The sequence below is a fragment of the Solanum stenotomum genome, unplaced genomic scaffold (assembly GCF_019186545.1).
Source record: "Solanum stenotomum isolate F172 unplaced genomic scaffold, ASM1918654v1 scaffold25311, whole genome shotgun sequence".
In the NCBI taxonomy this organism is placed as follows: domain Eukaryota; kingdom Viridiplantae; phylum Streptophyta; class Magnoliopsida; order Solanales; family Solanaceae; genus Solanum; species Solanum stenotomum.
The window spans coordinates 256,090-276,959 of record NW_026028480.1 but is presented as its reverse complement, the minus strand read 5'-3'; the positions used below and the strand labels follow the sequence as shown (position 1 = coordinate 276,959).

General features: G+C 29.5%; 1 protein-coding gene across 1 annotated transcript; it reads left to right on the top strand.

Moving 5' to 3' along the window:
- On the top strand, window positions 1-1,142 carry LOC125851367 (glycine-rich protein DC7.1-like). Its single transcript, XM_049531158.1, has 2 exons — window positions 1-213; window positions 815-1,142. The coding sequence occupies exons 1-2, from the start codon at window positions 111-113 to the stop codon at window positions 946-948; spliced, it is 237 nt and encodes a 78-aa protein (XP_049387115.1). The 5' UTR covers window positions 1-110; the 3' UTR covers window positions 949-1,142.
- Window positions 1,143-20,870: the final 19,728 nt, after the last annotated feature.

Sequence of the window (20,870 nt, the reverse complement as noted above, 5' to 3'; positions counted from 1 at the left end):
ATTCAAAATCTTATTATAAATAGAGCCCAAAAATGCAATAGTTTCTTCATCCCTCAATTTTCATATTTCATAAGTACTAAGTTTTGAACAAAAAAAAATAATTACGAAGAATGGGTTCCAAGGCAATTATGTTTCTTGGTCTTTTTTTGGCTATTTTCTTAATGATAAGCTCTGAGGTTGCTGCTAGGGAGTTGGCAGCTGAGACTTCCAATGGTAAGCATTTCTTTTCATTTGTTCCCTCTCTTAGGGTGTGTTCGATAAAACAAATGTTTTTCATGAAAAATATTTTGTAAGAAAATAAGTGATTTTTTTATTTATTTTTTTGTGTTCAGTATTGTGATATAATCTAGACATATATGTAATTGGTGGGATGAGGATGGGGAAGAAGATAAATATGTTTGATCATAAAATTTGTCTACTTTTTTAAAATTATTGGAAACGAAATCCCAAAATTTCAATTAATAATGCTATAGTTTGATCATGACACTTAATATACATTCCTTTTGTTTCATTTTATATGTCTCAATTACTATGCATAAAGTTTAAGAATATACCATAAACTTTCCAATCTTTGCTAAACTAAACTAAAGGTGTGTAAATTATATTATAAATGTCCTATGAATTTTGTGATCTTATGTTACATTGAAATTAAAAAAATTACAATTAAATATATATTTTAGGAAAAGGAGTACTCATTTTGAAATATAATATAAAGGAAAGTACGACATATCAATTGAAGCTCAATTCAGAGACTAGTCATGACTCATCGTACGTGTTAGCTAGTTTAATTAATCTTCACAATTCATCGATGCAGCGGTAAACGTTGATGGACATTATCATGGTGGCGGCTATGGTAAGCACTATGGAAAACCTAAGAAATGTTATAGATGCCACAAAAAATACTGCTGCTCTTATGAAGAATATGTGGCTGACCAGACTCACAACTAAATAATTAATTGTGTGTATTATTATTGCAAACTTTTGAAATTAAGTGACAAGATAATAATAATCTTGCTACTTAAGACCCTTTGCTTGTAACAAGTATGAATAAAGCCATTCATTTACTATGAATGGTCGGTCATGATGTAATGTTTTGTTGTACAATATATCATATTGTGTTAAAAATGTTTCCCTAGTGTTAAGATTTTCTTCTTATTTTTACTTAAGTATTCTACCATCCTTTAATCATATGTTTCAGGATTGAATCCTGGTCCAAATATAAAATTGTCTTTGTTACATAGCTTTTACTCGATCTGAATTTTTTACCGTGAATCAAATTTATTTAAGGCATCTCTAATTAAGGATATTGAACATTGAGGGGAAAATTTAAAATATTTAATTTTCTTGTTATTTAATTATAAAGTAAGGAAAACAATGCAGAAAAAAGAAACAATTTGTTCTTTTCTTTGTATAATATTTTAAAAAAATATAATCACAGAAGAAATAAAATTAAAGCATGGGGGGACAAAAGACTTAATAATGTCAAATCATCACTTATTTTTTGATTTCTAATGAACACTCTAGTCAAGGCTGAAATCGAAATTTTATAAAAACATCACAACATATAAACAAAAATGAACACATGAGTAAATTTTAATGATTCAATATATGATACAATGTAGTAGCTTTTTTCGACGAAGGAGAATCAATTAACACTCTTAGATAAGGATGGTTACATCATTAATATTATTTGGGTGAAAATTTGGGTGAAATTTCACCATGTGTTTGGCCATAGTATTTGGGAAATGTATTTCACTTTTTTAGAAAAATATGATTTATACTCATAAGTTTTAAAAATTATCAAAACTAACAATAAGTTTGTATTACAAGTCAATTGAATCTTCGTTGCAACAGTAACAAATAGTGTTCATGACACTAGAGCAATGTGGTAGTTTGGAGTAAGTGCAACAAGCATCATTCCATACATCGTGAAGTAGACAAAGTACATGACTTTGTTACCCTGAGCCGATTGTTCATCATTTTCATCAACAACCATATCATCATTTAATATTCATTGAATATTTCATCACTACTTTGGTGTTCACGTGAAAAACTATGTAATACGACACAAACAACTACTATAGAGGGTGTTTTTGTAAAAGATAAAAGTTTGGGGTAAAATTTTAATTTTCAAAAGATCCCAAATAATGAGATTTGGCCCAAATACTAGAAAAAGCTAGTATTTGGGAATTTGGATATTTGCCAAATAATGACAAATTATATGGACAAATACTATTTGCCAAATTTTTTCCCAAATATTATTTGAGAAATCTATGACCAAACGGGCCCAAAATATCACATGTAAAACTTATTTTCTTTACTTTCAGTCTTACACTCAAGAAGTAATTTTCCTCAATTTTTCGTATTTTTCGATACACAGTGTTAAAGCAAGACTGTATAATGTTGACAAGTGACATGTTGACATCTTATGCTGCATTATTGTTAGTTATTGTCACTTATCCTTTAATTTGTAGACTAGAAACCGCATACACCTACGTAATATAAAAGATTGCCACGAACTTTATTTATAAAAAAAATACATAATATATAAGAGATTATCATGATTATGACATTTAATCAATTTGAAATTATGAATAAAGATTAATGGAGGGTTGTGAAGATATAGAAGCTACTAATTACTGTATTAGCTATAATATTTTATGATACTTGTTTTAAATATCCATAAATAATATACCTCGTTAAAATTTTACTTTAAAAAAATTATGATATAGTTTTTAAATTTTAAACTTTCAAGTGATTAATTGGGTAGTTTGAGCGGTAATGGAGGGTGGTTGGCGGTGGGGTGCTGGGGGGGGGGGGGNTAGTCGACTTAATTGATTAGTGAGTGATTGACATTTTGCCACTTGGAATTAGGGGTGCTCACGGTTTGGATAAATATCGATCCAAATCGAAAAATTAAATCAAATTGATAAAATAAAATCGATTTTATTTGGGTTTGGTTTGGTTTGGTTTGGTTTTAGATTTTTAAAAATCAGTAGTATTTGGTTTGGTTATGGATTTATTCAAAAAAAACTAAAGAAATAATCGAATCGAATCAATGAATTATATACATATATTTTGTTAATATACATAATATATTGTTTTTATAAACAATTTTAAAAATCTTATATATGTTTTCATTAAAATTTCTTTATACTTTACTTATTGAAAGCAAGAATACCCAAGGTGAAAACATTTATCTTATTGATTTCATGTAATATGAGTGTCTGTGACAATTCTTTGTGGGACTGAAAATGTTACTATTTCTTCCTTCTAGGCCAATATAGTGAATTTTAAAGTTTTATTGATAGTAAATTCAGTGATCGAAAGTTTGGTAATTTAAGTCATTGTAACTATTTTTTTGTTTTGAATGGATTGTTGTCACTTTTTTCACATTTTGAATGAATTGTTTCTTTTATTTTTGTGTATGATTAATAACCAAATAATCAAACCAAACCAAACCGAAACCGATAACCACCAAACCGGTAAATGTATATTATATTTGGTTTGGTTTGGTTTTGATAATTTTAAAACCGATTAAGTTAATTTGATTTTTGATTTTGACCAATAACCGATCCAAACCAACCCCGTGAACACCCCTACTTGAAATTATTAATAAGTCAACTAATAAGTCATTCACCTTTAATTTATCGAACAATAAATAGCAACTACAACATGGCATTTAATTAGTAGATTTTATGTCATTTATAAAATTTGTTTTTTTTATTTTTACGAGAAAAGTCATGATTTAAGTTTCACATATAAGTCACATAAAAAATCTCTGTAGATAATTTAGAAAATACTGAAAAGTAATAGAACATGATACATTTAATTAGGGATAAGGGTCTGAAAAATACTCCAATTTCAGTCGGATTTGCTGTTGCGATACTAAACTTTCATGAGGACATATTACCTCCATAGACTATTTAATACCGTATTTTACATCATATATATTTGCCCACGTAGACATAAAAAATAATGCAAAATTATAAAGAGTAATGTGTCCACGTGGACATATATATACATTTAAAATACACTATTAAATAGTTCAGGGGGTAAAAAATACGGTATTAAATAGTCTAGAGAGGTAATAGGTCCTTATAAAAGTTTAGTATCGCAACAGCAAATCCGACCAAAGTTGAGGTATTTTTCAAACCCTTATCCCATTTAATTACCTTGGTAATTTTAAAAATCATTAGGTTATCGATATACATAACTTAAATGCTTTCTATCAAGATTTTCTAGGATAAGGTTTGTCCTACAAGTTGAGCAAATATTTTATTTTAATTATTGTGGTAAGATTACTACTCACAGCACTCGTGTTGAAATACCAAACTTGTCACCTCAAGCAATCCGTAAGTCTTCCTCGATCAATCTATAATCACATCATAATAATCTCGTATTACTTCCTTCGTTTAGGCTAATTCATACTAAATTTAGAATACCCAATCCTCAAGGTTTCATGACTGATTCGAAATCTGCCCAATCACCTAATTAGTGTTTTAATCACACAAAATAGCCTCTTCTTGATTTATTCTCATTTAAAAAAGATCAACCTAATCTTATTGCCCAATTACTCTTACTGCATATAAGCCAAACACCAAAGTTTACAGTTCAAATAATTGACTATATTCACTTGGTTCATAAGAATTTAATAAATCTTTTTTTCTTCCAAACTCATGTTCCTCAACTTCCCAATCCCTAATCTTATAGTCATGGAATATATAAATTCAACCTTTAAACTACGTTAAGGAACTTACCTTCTTCTTCTTCTTCTTCTTCTTCTTCTTCTTCTTCTTCTTCTTCTTCCACTTCTCTCTTTAGTTTGAGAACTAAGACTTTCAGTTTTAATTTAGTTTTTTCCTTTGTTCGTTCATTCACTGTAGAACAAGAAGAGGTCCTCATTTTTTTTTTGTTTATCGCTGAACATTGCAGCAGCCTTGGCTTCCTAGGGCTTTTAGCCCAATCTCTCTCTTCTTTTTTTTTTAAAAAAAATAACTAATGACTTATTTTCCCTTAACTTAAATTATAGGGTATTACATTTTTATCCATTCTTTTCTTTCTCATTTAATGCTTGAAATTATTTATGGAGATCCTTAAATGCTTCAATGATATTTGATCTGCCCTCTGTATGATCGCTTAGTTACACTTTGAAAAATTTGTCAATTATTTTTTCTATACTTGTATAATCATTGGTACATAGTTCTCCACTTGGTGAAAAGAACATAACAGAAATATCCGCTCCAATCTGGGTTGAAAGCTTATCCACATCATAGAACAAGGTCTTTTTCCTTTTTGAAAAACTAACAATGTGTGCTTTCTCAGACACAATCAACTTCAATTCAAGGTAAACAAAAGACTAAAATAAAGTTGACTTCGTCTGAGAAAGCATGCATTGTTAGTTCCTCGAAAAGGAAAAAATCTTTGTTCAGGGATGCATATAAACATACAACTCGGATTAAAGTAGATGTTGGTGTTATGATCTTTCCACCAAGTGGAAAACTATGTTACTATGGTTCCATAAGTATAGAAAAAATAATTGATAAATATTTTGAAGTGAAATTAGAGGATCGGTAATGTGATCATGGCGAGGACAGATTAAATGGTTTAGAGACATTTGAAGATCTCCGCAAAGAATTACAAGCATTGAATAAGAAAGAAAGAAAGAAAGAAAGAAATGAATACTAATGTATAAGATCATACACCCTAGCTTAGAAATACCTCCAAATAAACACATGTTGGTGGCAATGAATTTACAGATGGAGAAAGTTAAAAAAGAGAAAAAATGTTATTCTAATTGAGCATCTCAAGTTTGATTTAAATACTTCCCCTGAGCCAGAAGAGGAGGAGAGTTCTTGAAATTATAAATATCATGGAGTCAGGAATTGTAGTTCTTGAAATTGGAGCTATGTTTGGGGAAGACCTTATTAGCGTTCGAGTCATCTAATATGGTTAATTCTCGTCTTTGTTATTATGTCAATTGTTACAAGTCTTCATTCAACCATTTATTTGATATTTTAGATAATTAAATAGAAGGTTATGGAGTTCTTAAGTTATTAAGTCGGTTGTTTTGATTTGTTCCATCTTTAGTCTTTAATGAGCTTTGTGTAGTATAAGTGGTAAATCAATTAAATTCTTTTATTTAGCTAGTGAACAATGTTGAAGTGATTGATCAAAGATAATACTCGTGCACTCATTAATGTACTTTTATGTTTCATCTCTTACGATGTTTGTGCATTTACATTTTACATCAAGGCTAGCTCTCTGCAAAATTGTGGAATCTCTAAAATATGAGTTTTTCTAATATCTATTGACTTTACTGGCATACTTTTAGGATTCCAAGAGAATCTCTTAAATACATTGCTAAGTACTTGTCCCATAAGAAATTAAGTTCTAATTATTATGATTTTGAAGCAAAATGCACATTAGTACTAACTACTATATAAAATATCAGCTCTATGATAATTCTACAACATAGTGTGTAGCAAAGTGATTGATATAATTTGTAATTGTGGTATTCATTGGTATTATAAGAACTTCAGAAACCAAAAAAAGATTCAACCCTGAAAGCTCGTATGTTTTTATCCCATAAAAGGTATGGATATTTACGCAGTTGTAGTACTTGCATAAATTCATAGCCATCCACAAGATAGAAACATAACATCTCAGTGATAGCCTTTTACTAATATAGCAAGCACAAAGCAACTCAAAGAGGAAATAGTGGTTAGAATATGTATTTTTGAGAAAGAGCGAAAGAAGAGGGAATAGGGAATGAACGACTCTGAAGAAACTAGATTTAAGAGTTTTGATGATTTTGTTAAATCTTCAAAACAATGGTACTCCTTACAAGTTACAATATAGATACATAATATACACAACAATCTCTAGGATACAACATCCAACACATTTTTATTTCCTTGGAGTAGGACTTTGGAATGTAACAAAGAGGCCGGCGTAACCACTAGTACCTTATGCTGATTCAACATTCTCTACATTTAATTAACTTATAGTCATTGTTGTTTTTCATATTTCTTTAGATTCAGTTCAACATTATTACTTTGCAATTGCAATGTAATAAACCAGAAGACAATTTTGTTGGAATTCATGGTAAACTTGTACGGTTACCATGAATTTCAACAAAATTGTCTTCTTATTTATTCCATTGCAACTGCAAAGTAATAATGTTCAATTAAATGGAAAGAACTATGAAAAACAACAATGTCTATAAGTTATTTAAACATACAATAATGCCTTTAAGTTATTTAAATATATTCTGTTAATTCAAAAGAGACGCCTTGGAGTAACAATAAAGTTGTCTCTGTGTAACTTATATATCACGGGTTCGAGCCGTGGAAGCAAACACCAATGTTTGCATTAGGGTAGGTTGTCTACATTACACCCCTTGGGCTGCGACCCTTCCTAGGATCTTGCTAATGCGAGATGTTTTATGCATCGGATAATCCTTTTTTTTATATAATGTTAATTCTATACCGTGAGAGAAAAGGAAACATGCGAAATAGCTAGTTTTATTTTTAATTTACACGTACATTTTTTCCTAATGTGATTCGAGAATAAAAATCTCAATAACTCCAACTCAATAAAACCATATAAGATGATTTTACACCTCTAATTAGTTACATTTATTGTTTATTAACCTTGATAAACTTCATTTACCTTAGTTGGCAACATTTAAATCAAAGTTTACTGCCTCGACCTAAAGAACACTTTTTGTTACTTTATTTATTTTGTTCAACTACAACTTGATCGCCACCAACTGCTAGAACCTGTGTTTATCTAGCGATATTTCTAAGTCGGGATTCATGATCTTATACCTTACTATTCACCCTTTTCTTTCTTGTCCAATTCTTGTAATTTTTATAGAGATCTTCAAATGTCTTAAAGACATTTGATTTGCTCGTGAACATGATCACATCGACTATCTTCTAGTTTCAATTCAAGAATCTTATCCTTTATTTTCTCTATACTTGTGGAACCATAGGAATATGATTTTCCACTTGGTGAAAAGAGCAAATCGCTATCATCCGATCCATTCATCATTGAAAGCTCATCAACTTTCTTCAACATGCCTATTTTCCTTTTTGAGGAAGTAGCAAGGCATGTTTACTTGGACTCAATCAACTTCATTTCAATTGTTTTGCCTAACCCTACTCGTCCTCCTTTTCATTGCAAAAAGCAAATAAATAGATAATAAAAGAAGAATATGTTTTGCCAAAATAAACCTGAGAAATTTTGAGATGGACACATCTACAATTCATAGTGGTGCACATTTTTTACTCTCATTTAATGTTTTCATATTATGTAAATATGTCATGAAATTTCAGCGAATTCCATTGACCATAGTTATCTCTTATTTATTTCATTGCAATTGCATAGCAATAGAGCCGAGTGGAATGTAAAGATAAATATAAAATAGAAATTCTTTGATTATTTGACATATATAATATTTTTGAAATAGGTAATTTTGTGATATATCACAAAACATTAATGGGTTGTACTGAAACCATATATACAAATATCTTTTTTTCCAATTTTAGGGCAATAGTGAATCTAAAATATCAATAATAGATGCAATGTCATTGAAGAAGAATTGATTACACCAAAAACATAATACTAAAAAACATTTTACCTTGACCTTTTGGACACCAAACAATCAACTATACTAGCGGGGATAATTCTCCATTTGTTAATTAACGTCTTTGCATTCACCCCTGATTTCTTCCAACTCTTTAAAGACTCTAACACCAACATGGGCATTGTCGCCCCTACTAACACAATTCATTACGTCGTTGCTTAATTTATGTATAATACAAAACATTTGACTTAATTTATGCATAACGTTCATTCATTAATACCTACCGTTAAAATAAATTCAAACTTTTCATAATGTATATAGATCAATTTGTGTGTATCTTGACTATTTTATACCACTTCCAACTAGCATACGAGAAGTACTGTTCAGCTAACTTAAAACAAATAATTTTTTTTAAAAAAATCTACGTATTTTTTTAATCTATATTTAGATTTGAATATGTGATGCATATTTAAGTCATCCACAACCACTCAAAATTGTCCGCATAATTCATTTGAACACCTCAACCTAACGTTATACCTATTGAACAGCTCTACAAACTTGAATTTGAACACTTTTTTGACAATCAGCTAAAAGTATAAAATGTGTGTAACCCACTTGTGATGACATGGCAGATTGACGAATTAATGATATACATGTGACATTTTGAGCTAAAATAATAATTAAAAATTTATAAAGAAAAAAAAGAAAGGAAAAGGGCATGTCCGGCTGTCCGCCCGCCGTCGACCTTGCAACCTTTTCTATTCAAAGTGTTTTTCATCCATTCACCGTCTCTTAAGTCTTAATTCAACTTAAAATCAATCCTAATATGTTTATTAAAGAAAAAAAATGAAATAGTAAACTGTATATTCTTCTTTAATTTCTTTATTTTTTTTTCCTTTTCTCATCTCAGATTCGGAAGAAATTTCATGGAAATTCAACCATTAATGAACTGTTTGTGAAGAGATTTACAGCTTTAAATTGAACCCTTCTTTAATTTCTTCATTTCTATCCCTTTTCAACTTTTCTTTTCCATAGTTAATTCTGATTTTGGTTTTTTTTCAGGAGAAATTACTCATTTTTATTCCTTTTTATCTTGTTTTTGTTTTGGATAGTGAAGAAGAAATTTTTAATTTTTGTAAAGGATAGTAGTGCTTCCCACATGAATATGATAGTGGTGAGGGAGAATGTGAAGTGGCTGAATATAAGAAGGAAAGAGAAGGGTGGATAGTGGTGGTAATAACCGCGGTGGGCGCAGTGAAAATGGTTGTGGTGGTGCGGCGGTAGACGCGGTGGAAATGGGTTATGGTCAAAGAAGAAAGAAGAAGAAAGAGATAATAAAAAAAATATAGCTAAAAATTGTTGGTCACGCGCTGAATATGTGTGAAATGCACTTTTCATGCCATGTCAGATAAAAGTGTTTAATAGGTACTTATTTTGAATACCTTAAGGGGTTGTTTGGTGTGATGAATAAGGGGAGTTAATCCCAGGATAAATTTTAAGTACCCTTTATTTTGTTTGGTAGGAAAGCTTGGGATAACTTATCCAGGATATGAATTAGTACCGGGATAAGTTATCCCTCATATTGGGTGGTATAGTAATCCTAGGATAACTTATCCCGGGATAAAATAGGTAAATGACAAATACATCCCTTTAAATCATTTTTATACATCATTTTTATACATTTATGTATATTTACATTATTTTTAAATATTTACTAATTCTTATTTTTATGATAATTATTCATATTTTTCTATTAAAAAATTACACTATATAAATATAATTTTTATTTGTGAATTTATTTGACTAATTCTTATGTTTATTTTATTTTGATTTCTCATAAATTTTCTTCTCTTTAATAAACTAAAGAGGGAAGTTCTATTTTCAAGCTAAATAAGAAAAAAGTTATATTTTTAAATACACTTGGTACTTATCATGGGAATACATAAGCAAAAATATTTATGTTCAATAAAATAAATAACTAAAGCTCGCAAAGAAAATATAAAAAAAATTAAATAAAGTGAAGGGTAATTTTGTAAACAAACAATTTGTTCTTAAAATTTATCAATATATATTATTTTGAATACAACAAACTAAACACTCAATAAGAAATAATCTCAGCACAACTTATCCCATCATAACTAATCCCAACATAAATTATTCCAACATAACTTATCCAATCATAATGCATTTTCAAACCAAATGACCCCTAAGTATTCAATAGGTACATCTCATAATTAAGGTGTCCAAGTAAATTATATGGATAACTTTGAGTAGCTGGCGATGATTTAAGTCTTTTCATTTCAATGCATGCAGTTGCAATGTCTAATCATATATATATATATAAAGCTGAAACATAAAATCGATGATGTGGCGCTCTCTAAGGCCTCAAATCATATTTCTCTTTTTTTGTTATTTTTTGGGATTTTTCCTCATTTTAAAATACATAAAATATTATGAATTTATATTTTATTATTTCCTCATTAAAGAAAAAACATAAAACTAACATTTATGCCCACTGAAAGTAATCAGTTGCTCGCCATTAACTTTTAAAAAAAAAAAAAAAACAATAACTCACCATTAATGTTGCCCAAAATTTTCAAGCGGAAAAAAAACTCTTTCTCCTTCCCTATAATTAACATTTATATTTATTAATAGGTATTGATGTTATATTAGTATTAAATAGTAAACATTAGTGTTAGCACGGTTTTTTTCCCCAGAAAAACTGATTTCATTATCCTTCACCTTCCCACTAATTAATATTTATTAAAAGATATTAAATGTTGCACCTCTTCAAATTCTGGGGTTTCAATAAAATGGTAGTATAAATTTAGGAACAAAGCTCCAACAGCCCCATGTGCTAGGTGAAAAACTAATGATTCTATATTTCATCAGGTACTTCTAATTATTATTTTTATTAGATAATTATATCAACAAACTTATTAGTGGTTATACATGGTTCTAGGTGATACTATGATCTCTTCTTAAGATTTTCTTATGCATAGACGTTTATTATTATGATTTCTAAGCAATATATCCTTTCTTTGATTGTTAAGTATAATTTTTGCTGAGTTTGTTCCATCATTTGCAGAAAGTGAAAAGAAAAATGTATCAACAAGCTACAACAACTATTCAAATGGACTTCTTATCAAACTACTTATCATGAGTATCTCAAATATATCTTTTTGATTATGCTCGTAGATATAATTATTTAAGTATTTATAAGATGCAATTTTACTTACTACATGTCGTATATGTGTTTTGTTTCTTTTAGTTTGTTGGTTTAATTTTCTTTTTTATTCATTATTTTATGTAAAATTCTTTTCTTCTTTGTGTGTTTTCATAGATGATTACGAAAATAATAAATTGTTCATAAATAAGAACGTTGAAAGAAAACTGAACTCTCATCAGTGTATAAGCTTTAGTTTATTATTGTTTTCATTGATTTATTTCCCACAACATTTAGATATCCGAAGGCTTGATTTTAATTAGTTTTAAAAAATAATGGGAATAAAATTATATTTTCTTATGCACAAAATGATTTGCTGAGAAATGAAATCAAACTTAATTTTGACATATTTAAAGTTTCAAATTTAGTTCAAATTAAAAATAGTGAATTACGTTGAACTAGCTATTTTTAAATTTGAATAATCACATTTTAGTATGAGTTGAATTTGTATTTGTCTTTTACATGAGTGATTTGAATATAAGTTATTATCAATAGTTTAACAAATCAAAAAAACTTGAATTGAATTAGCACCACAATTTTTTAATTTCTCCAAATATATGATCGCTTGAAATTTAAAATTAATATCTATATATATTTATATATAGTTGGATATAGACAAAGTGATCTTACAACTCTATAATCAATAACCATATTTTTCTTTTTTTTTCCTCAATTTTTACCATTTTCCTATTTTGCTAATCTGTTTTTGTTATTAACAAAGAAATCAAAAGTCACTACATCAAATATTTCTCCTGACTATATGTTACTCATTTTTTTTCAATTACTCACTATTAACTATCACTTATTGTATTCAAGTCTCTTTAATGTGTTAGCACCTATCATTTTAATATAAAATTTTAACATCAATTAAATAATTACTCAATGGATTAGGGGAAGATAATTACTGTAAAAGATGAGGAAAGATTAAAGATGTTAGATTTCGAATAGGTAATGCGAATATTAAAGTAGAAAAAACTATTAAAATTTTGATTATTCAAAAATAAAGCACAATCTTTGAATAACAACAAGAATTAGGGAAATAAGAAAATAATGAAATTAAATAAATAAATATAAAAGGATCGAAAGAAGTAACAGTCCAGAAAAATAAAAAGAGGAAGTAGAATAAGAGAGTGAAAGAAAACGGAGATGATCACGAAGAAAATAATGAAAACTCGAGGGAAAGTAACCCATTTTCTAAAATAGAGCTTATTATTTAGGGTATGAACAAATGAGGAGGAGATTAGATACGAGAATAGAAAAAAAAGATTTTGAAAAAACTAATAATTAAAAAACTATATTAAAATACAATTCATTTCTACTTATATCTACCTTTACTTTTCATTTCATGCTTTACTTTATTTTATTAGAAGAAAATTTTTAATTTATATTATTGATTTTGTAAGGATATATATGGAATTATGGATGTATGTTATTATTTCGATTAAATTTCAGTAAGTTTATTTCTAAATTTATAATTTATAATTTATAAATATATATAAAGGAAGATTTGTAAAAGCTGATGTGGCACCTCTCATCATCCAAGAAAGCTATTTATCTATTTTTCAGATTTTTGACAATTTTCTCATTTTTTTGGTCATTTTTTGTGCATAAGAATAATCATAGGTCACTCTCTTAACTAGCCATTTTGTAAATTGTAACGGTTTACATTGATTGCTTAATTAAAAGGGTATCAAAAATGAAAAGTCCTGACCTATCATATTCCAACTGCTATAATTTCCTAGGAACTGTTACACCTGTAAATATACTCTTAAGGAGAAAAACATACAATATATATAAGTATATAAATGAGGAATAAATCTGATCAGCTTGAAACACATATATTGGAAGATCGGTGCAGTGCAAAATGTCGATGCTACATTGCAGTTTCCACATCCGCCAGTAATCATATTATGTTGGTTAGTATTGAGTCACAAAGTCATACATAAATTTCATTTAGAGCGTGCATGCTGCATAAGAAAGTTCTCGATTATTTTAATCCATATCTTATCCACTTTACTTATTATACTTTATTAGGATTCCAATGAATTTTGTTGTTCGGACTGAATTTTGCTACATAGATAACAATATTAGATCATGTGTTGTTCGGACTCTTTGAAATAGTCACCAATTGTGTGTTGGCTCCTCTAACAATAGTGCAAGTCTGAGCGATATAGATTCTCATGCTTGCTTTCTTATCGATCTCTTTTCTTATAAATGGAATTAAATAACATTGGTTGTTTATTTTGTTGTATTTAAGGAAGGAAATGAAAAGTTTGAAGACAATATGAAGAGGAGGATAACATATTCAGTGTGGGTGTTAATGTAAAAATATTGGTCAGACTTTGTCTATTCGAGGAAACTTATGACATCGTGAAAGTGATGATTGTGGATCAATTTAAGTGTAGCATGTATTGTTGAATGACCAATTTTTTTTTTTAATTAATCAGAAAAAGTGCAAGGAAGAAATAGATAAAGTAGGTGGAATGCATACAAATACAAATAAGATATGAGTGTATTTAATTGATTTATTTTCATTACTGTACTTTTTTTTTTACCTTTCAGTTTTAGTTTTTACTTATTGTTTGTCTTACCATCTAGAGTGAAAGGAATGGGGACGCGGAAACTTATGTGACCCACTAACATGCCTAAAGAATGTGGCCAAAACTAATTGCTTTGATTGTAAATGAAGTATTAGTTGATCTGGTCAGCCTATGGTCTGTCTGAGATTTAAATTATGTAAATCATACTGCTTTGTAAATGTTCCTTGATAGTTGATAAAATAGTTATTGTATCAATTTTCCTCATTTTTTCATTAATTTTAAATTTTCAACTTCTCATATATTGATTTAAATAATCTTTCAAAAATTATATTTGCGTTAATTCAATATTCGAAAACAAAAAATAATAAATTTAAAGATGTGTTTTCTACTATCGCGCAAAGCGCGAACTGATTCACTAGTAGTCAAATAATAGGGGACAGCTGACATGTCTTTTGATTTGATTTAAAACTCAATATATATTTTTTCCAAAACTTATGGACTAGACGCAGAAAAAAAAAAAACAAGACAAACAACAAAGATTCAGTACTGTTCTTCCTTTTTTTTTTTTTTTTTTCTTATTAAAGTATAATTACAAAAATAAAATAAAAATAATTGTAGCATGAGTGACAAAGACTATACTGTGAGTTAAAAAGTCAAAATAGTCACTTATCCTATTGACTTATATAAACGCGTCTCAGCGTTGCCATTCACGAATTATATTTGATACGAGTTAAGATTTTCAATAAAGAAATTTTAAAATATTAACAAATACTATATGTACATATAAATATAATTTTATCGATCTATATAAGATATACATCATATTTTTTCAATAAAAAGATATCAATTAACATCGTTTAAAGTCACGCACAATGCGTCTTGTGTGATCAACTAAATATCATATTAGTTATTATTTGAAAATAATGTCGATTTTTGTCTACGAAACCAAACAGTTCGTAAGATCTTATCAAGAAATTATTTTATTCACTTGTCACGTTGTGCAAAAATATTTTTCTTAAATAAAGTAGATAATTTTGTTATTTGCTTTTTGAATATTAGGCTAGTAAAGAATTTTTTTTTTTTCTCCATATAATTGACACTTCACAAAGGAAAAAAAATGTAGAGAGGAAATCGAAGATGTCTTGCAACAGCTTCTAACTTCTAAGAACTACAATTTGATAATTGACTATAGGGGTGTCAAAAATGAACCCAAATATAAGTAATTCGCTCAGAATTTTAAGGGTTGGGCTTAAGATAATTTGAAGGGAAAATTATATATAATAGCAAACTATTAATTCAAATTAAATGCTATAAATATAGTTTGATTTAATTGTACCTCATAGCAAACTATTGTTATTTCACCTCTCTCCTGGTGAATCTCGCTCGCCACTCTCGTTCTCTCCCTCGCCTCTCTCATTTTTTATACAAACGAAAGTGTATAAAGTGTTTGTGTTTGTATAAAGCGAGAGAAAATTGTATATATACATATATTTTCGTTCCCCTCTCTCCCCTCTCCCAGATCTCGCTCTCTCACTCGCCTCTCTCACTTTATACATAAAACGCAAATTGTATAAAATGTGTTTGTGTTTGTATAAAGCGAGAGAAAATTGTATATATACATATATTTTCGTTCCCCTCTCTCCCCTCTCCTAGATCTCGTTCGCCACTCTCCCAGATCTTGCTCTCTCACTCGCCTCTCTCACTTTATACAAAAATGCAAATGTATAAAATGCGTGAAAATTGTATATATACATATATTTTCGTTCCCCTCTCCCAGATCTCGCTCGCCACTCTCCCAGATTTCGCTCACTCACTCGCCTCTCTCACTTTATACAATTGATCTTTTTGTATATGTATACCAAAACAGATTATACAATTGCTTTATTTTGTATATGTATAGCGAAATATATATATTTATGTTTGCTATGGAGCGCAATTATGCAAACTTTGCTATAGCATACAAATATGAATTTTGTGTTTGCTACATATGAAAGTTGCTCTAATTTGAATTGGGTTCAATCTCAACTCATTTAAGCCTAACCAATTTTAAGAGAATTCTCAATTGAGCCCAATTCAATTCCAATTTCAACCCGTTTTAAAACTATTTACTAAGATATGTTCCTATATCAAAGGTATAAATTATTATCTATTTAACATCTTTTAGGATTTATCTATCCATTTGTTACTTTTTTTAAAAAAAAATCTTGACTGAAATTCGCATTGTGATTATAAAAGTTAAATATCACTATGTTAAAATTATTGAGATTAATCGGGCTAAATTGGGTGGGTCAAGACCCAACCAGTTTTTTAGCCCATTTGAACCCAACCCATTTGAGCCCAAACTAAATTTGGGCGGGTCAAGACCCAACCCGATTTCTATTTCAACCCATTTAATATCTTCAATTTCAACCCAACCCGCCCATTTGACACCCCTAATTGACTAGTATGGAGGTTACACAGTCGTGTAGGTATGTAGATAAAAAGGTAATAAGTTAAACATATTTTATCGAAAAATTATATTGTATATATAAAAAATTATGATGTGTGTATGAGTTTTAATTCTCGAGAAATAAAAAGCATCACCAAATGGAGATTAATATTACATATGAGTTGAATTCTATTACTTCCTTCGTCTCATTTTATGTTGCATCCTTTTCTTTTTAGTTCATTACAAAAAAAAAATGTCACCCGATCATAATCAGAAATAATTTAACTTTAAAATTCCCCTTTTACCCTTAATGAAATGAATCTCCACCACATAAATATCCAAAAATATTTTAGATTATAAGTTTCAAAAGTCTTTCTTTTTTTCTTAAACACCGTATCAAATCAAATAGTATTACGTAAAATGAAACGGGAAAAATAGATTATATAAGAGCAAAGTAAGAATTTTGGTTGTTGCGTTGTCGGTCATTTTCCTAGAAGACTTTTCTCACAACTTTTTTTTAATTAAAAAAAAAACGACGTTTCTTGAGTTATAAAGCAAATGAAGAGAGTTAGCCCCCCTCTTATTTAATTTTTTTATTTGGTATTCGTTGTTTATATTAAAGTCTGATTATTTTATATTTGTATCACATAGAAACTATATTTAAGAAGAGAACACTTTCTATCAATAATTTTTTCATACTCAAAACTTCTGATTAAAAAATAATAATTTCATTCGATACATCACCTTCGTTGGTAGACCCTCTTATTTAACTTGATGGTACACTAAAAGAGTCATTGAATACGTCATTTAAGAGTACGAATATTTTGCACCACTATTTCTAGATATTTTAGGATAAGGTAGTCCTACAACTTAAAAAAAAATGGAGGATGGAAAGGGAGAAATAAGAGAGAGGATTATGGAAATCGAATTCAAATTAATAAAATAAAAATTCAGATTGTTAAATAATTGAGCTATTAAGATCTTCGTAATATGATAATCTACATGTTGAATATATTATGCTATTATTATTTTATCCCACAAGTTCTTGTCATCTATTCTAATTACCCTTTGTGTTTAGATGTATTAATGATTTGAAATATTATACGTTCTTCATTATCATGCCATGTAGAAAGTTAAAATTAAGAAACTATCAAACAAAAATCATTTTTGAAATGAATTTAAAAAAATAAGTAAAATAAATTAAAACGAACTCATAATTAATTACGTGGCACGGCGGCTGAAACAACTGATAAGTGACCGTTTGACATTCTGTACATGCGTTAAATGATGGGCCATTAACTCCATGCACGTGGTATAGGTTTGTCTGATTAAACAAAGACTAAAAATTTACTATCAATTGAGAAATAAATTTATTTATTTTATAATTTATAATTTAAAAGAACTTGAGAATTTTTTGTAACTATAAATCATTTTAAAATAGTTTTTAATTATTTTCTTCTGCTTATCATAATATTAGAAAATGTAAAAAGTACCTAAATAATTACTCAATTATGGGTGTAGTTAGTTTTCAAGATATTTCATTTTTTCAATTAGTTTTTATGTTTTCCTTTAGAAAATTAAATATGATACTTAGTTTTGATTAATATTTTAAAATTATATTGACATGAGAGAAACTTGTGACTTCTTGTAATGACCCTAAAGGTCATTTTTGAAATTTTTCATAAAATGACCGTTTTACCCCTCCCGATAGTTGCCCCGAGTCCTAATTGTTGTATTTTCGAAGTTGGTTTGAAGGAAAATTGATGAAAAGTTGAGTTTTTGGAAAGTTGAGTTTTTAAGAGTTAAAGTTTGGTTAAAAGTGCTATTTCGAGTCATTTGGAGTTTCGAGACTCGAATCGGATTTCCATCGATTCCAGCAGTTTTAGAATGTCGAAACGGGTCTATGAGAATTTACGGAGTCGAATTTGGAGTTAAAACGAAGATTTGAGGTCCTAAGTTGCAAAAATTGTGAAATTTTGATCAAGAGTTGACTTTGGTCAACAAACGAGGTTCCGGTGCTCGAAATGGAATTCCGAGGGCACCGTTGGATTCAGGGGGTGATTCTAAGTCTAGAATGAGTCTTGGTTGAATTTTTAGAGGCCCCGAGTGCGTTTCGAGTTTTTGAGCCTAAAGTTAGTTTCTTGACGCCTTATCGGATACCGGGTCAAGGAGACCTCGAATTCAAATTCCGACGATTTCATTGAGTCCGAAATGTCATTTTCAAGCTAGTAGCATATTTGGTTTGTGTTCGGGAAGTGCCAAATGAGTTTTGGGTGAGCTTTTAAGCTTCTTGGATGCTTTGACACTATTTCAGCAAATTGTGGCAACTAAAGGGTTCATTATTAGTTTTAAAGGTCGAAAAATTATTCCGAAGGTTCTGAAATTTTGAGCATGAATTATAGGACTTATCTGCAAATTTTGGTGCATTTTCGCTAACCCGAGATTGGACTTTTATCGCAAATAAGAAATAATTGTTTACCGAGTAGAAATGATATTTGACTGGGCAAACGAGCATGAAATTGAGCTCCGATTGAACGAGCAGGTCCGTATCATTATTTAAGACATTTACAAAAAAGAATCGGGTCATTTCACTATCGTATGAGGAAATTACGGCCTTTTTAGTGAAAGATTAACTGCTGTTTTTCTGGTGCATAACAGCCATGTACTGTTATAAAAATCTCAGACTGTGTTCATTTGGTATTTTGAGCATATCGGGAGTTCTAGAGATCGGAATGGAGTGATTCTTACGGGTTTCTTCTTGAATTAATATGAGGGTTAGTATTCAATCTTCAATTCGACATTTTCTCATAATTTCTTTATCTGGTTTTTTTTCCTATCCGTAAATCTCTTGGGAAAAATTGGGGTTTTATCGATTTGGACTCCCTTTTTGATGAAAAAGGTATATTTACGATCCTTATGTTATGGGTAAACTGATTTTAACATAAAATTATTGATTCATCGATTATTTTCATCATATTAACCGCGTACAATTTGGACTTTCCCGGTAAAGTTAAAGTTTGATAAATTGAGAATTTCAAGGTCGATCTTAACTCCGTTTTTGATGAAATTTCATATTTGAACTTATCTAAGCATGGGTAAGATGTTTTTCAAGAGATATTTCATTTTCGAGTCGGGGTTTCGGATCCGAATATTTTAGGCTTCTTCAAGAACGTGGATTTTCCTTCAAATTGAGTTTGTGAATTGATTTCAACTCCGTTTTCAAATTGGTTTTCACCATTAGCTTCCAAATACTTTAAGGATCATTTTACATCAAAAATTTCCAGATTTGGGTATCGTTTTCCGGTATGAGACTTTTGGACCGTTTTGCCCTTTTTCCCTAAATTTCTTGATTTTGGTGTCATTGGACTCGAATTGTGATTGTGAATAATTGTTTGAATAGATTATCGTGATCCGGATTATACTCGGAAAGGAAAGGCTCAAGTCAAGTAACTTTTGGAGTTCGTTTTAAGGCAAGTGGCTTCCAAACTTTGTAAAACTCTTAGACTACGCATGACTACTTTCCTAATTGTGTTGGGGAGTAATGGGGATTGAGGATGGGTTTTATTTGTTGATTGAAATTGTTGTAAATGAAAGATGGGGAATAAAACGAGCTAAATGTGTTATATGTGACTTGAATTTGTTGAATAAGTCATGTGATAACTGATATTGAGGGGATAGAAGAGCATGAGTAGGCTATGATTGATACAGACATTGATATTGAGACAGGTGATGTGTAATACTATGATGTGGTCGTGATATGGTTGTGATTGAGACAGGTGATGTGTAATACTATGATGTGGTCGTGATATGGTTGTGATTGAGACAGGTGATGTGTAATACTATGATGTGGTCGTGATATGGTTGTGATTGAGACAGGTGATGTGTAATACTATGATGTGGTCGTGATATGGTTGTGATTGAGACAGGTGATGTGTAATACTATGATGTGGTCGTGATATGGTTGTGATTGAGACAGATGATGTGTAATACTATGATGTGATCGTGATATGATTGTGATTGATGACATGTGCATATTCATTATTCATCCCATGTGTGAACTATCTGTTGCATGAGTTCTGAGAC

Bases quoted from the DNA above. Each gene is read 5' to 3' on its own strand.
- LOC125851367 (XM_049531158.1), top strand. From the start codon at position 111: ATGGGTTCCAAGGCAATTATGTTTCTTGGTCTTTTTTTGGCTATTTTC. The intron at 214-814 runs GTAAGCATTTCT...TCATCGATGCAG, and splicing joins GGCAGCTGAGACTTCCAATG to CGGTAAACGTTGATGGACAT.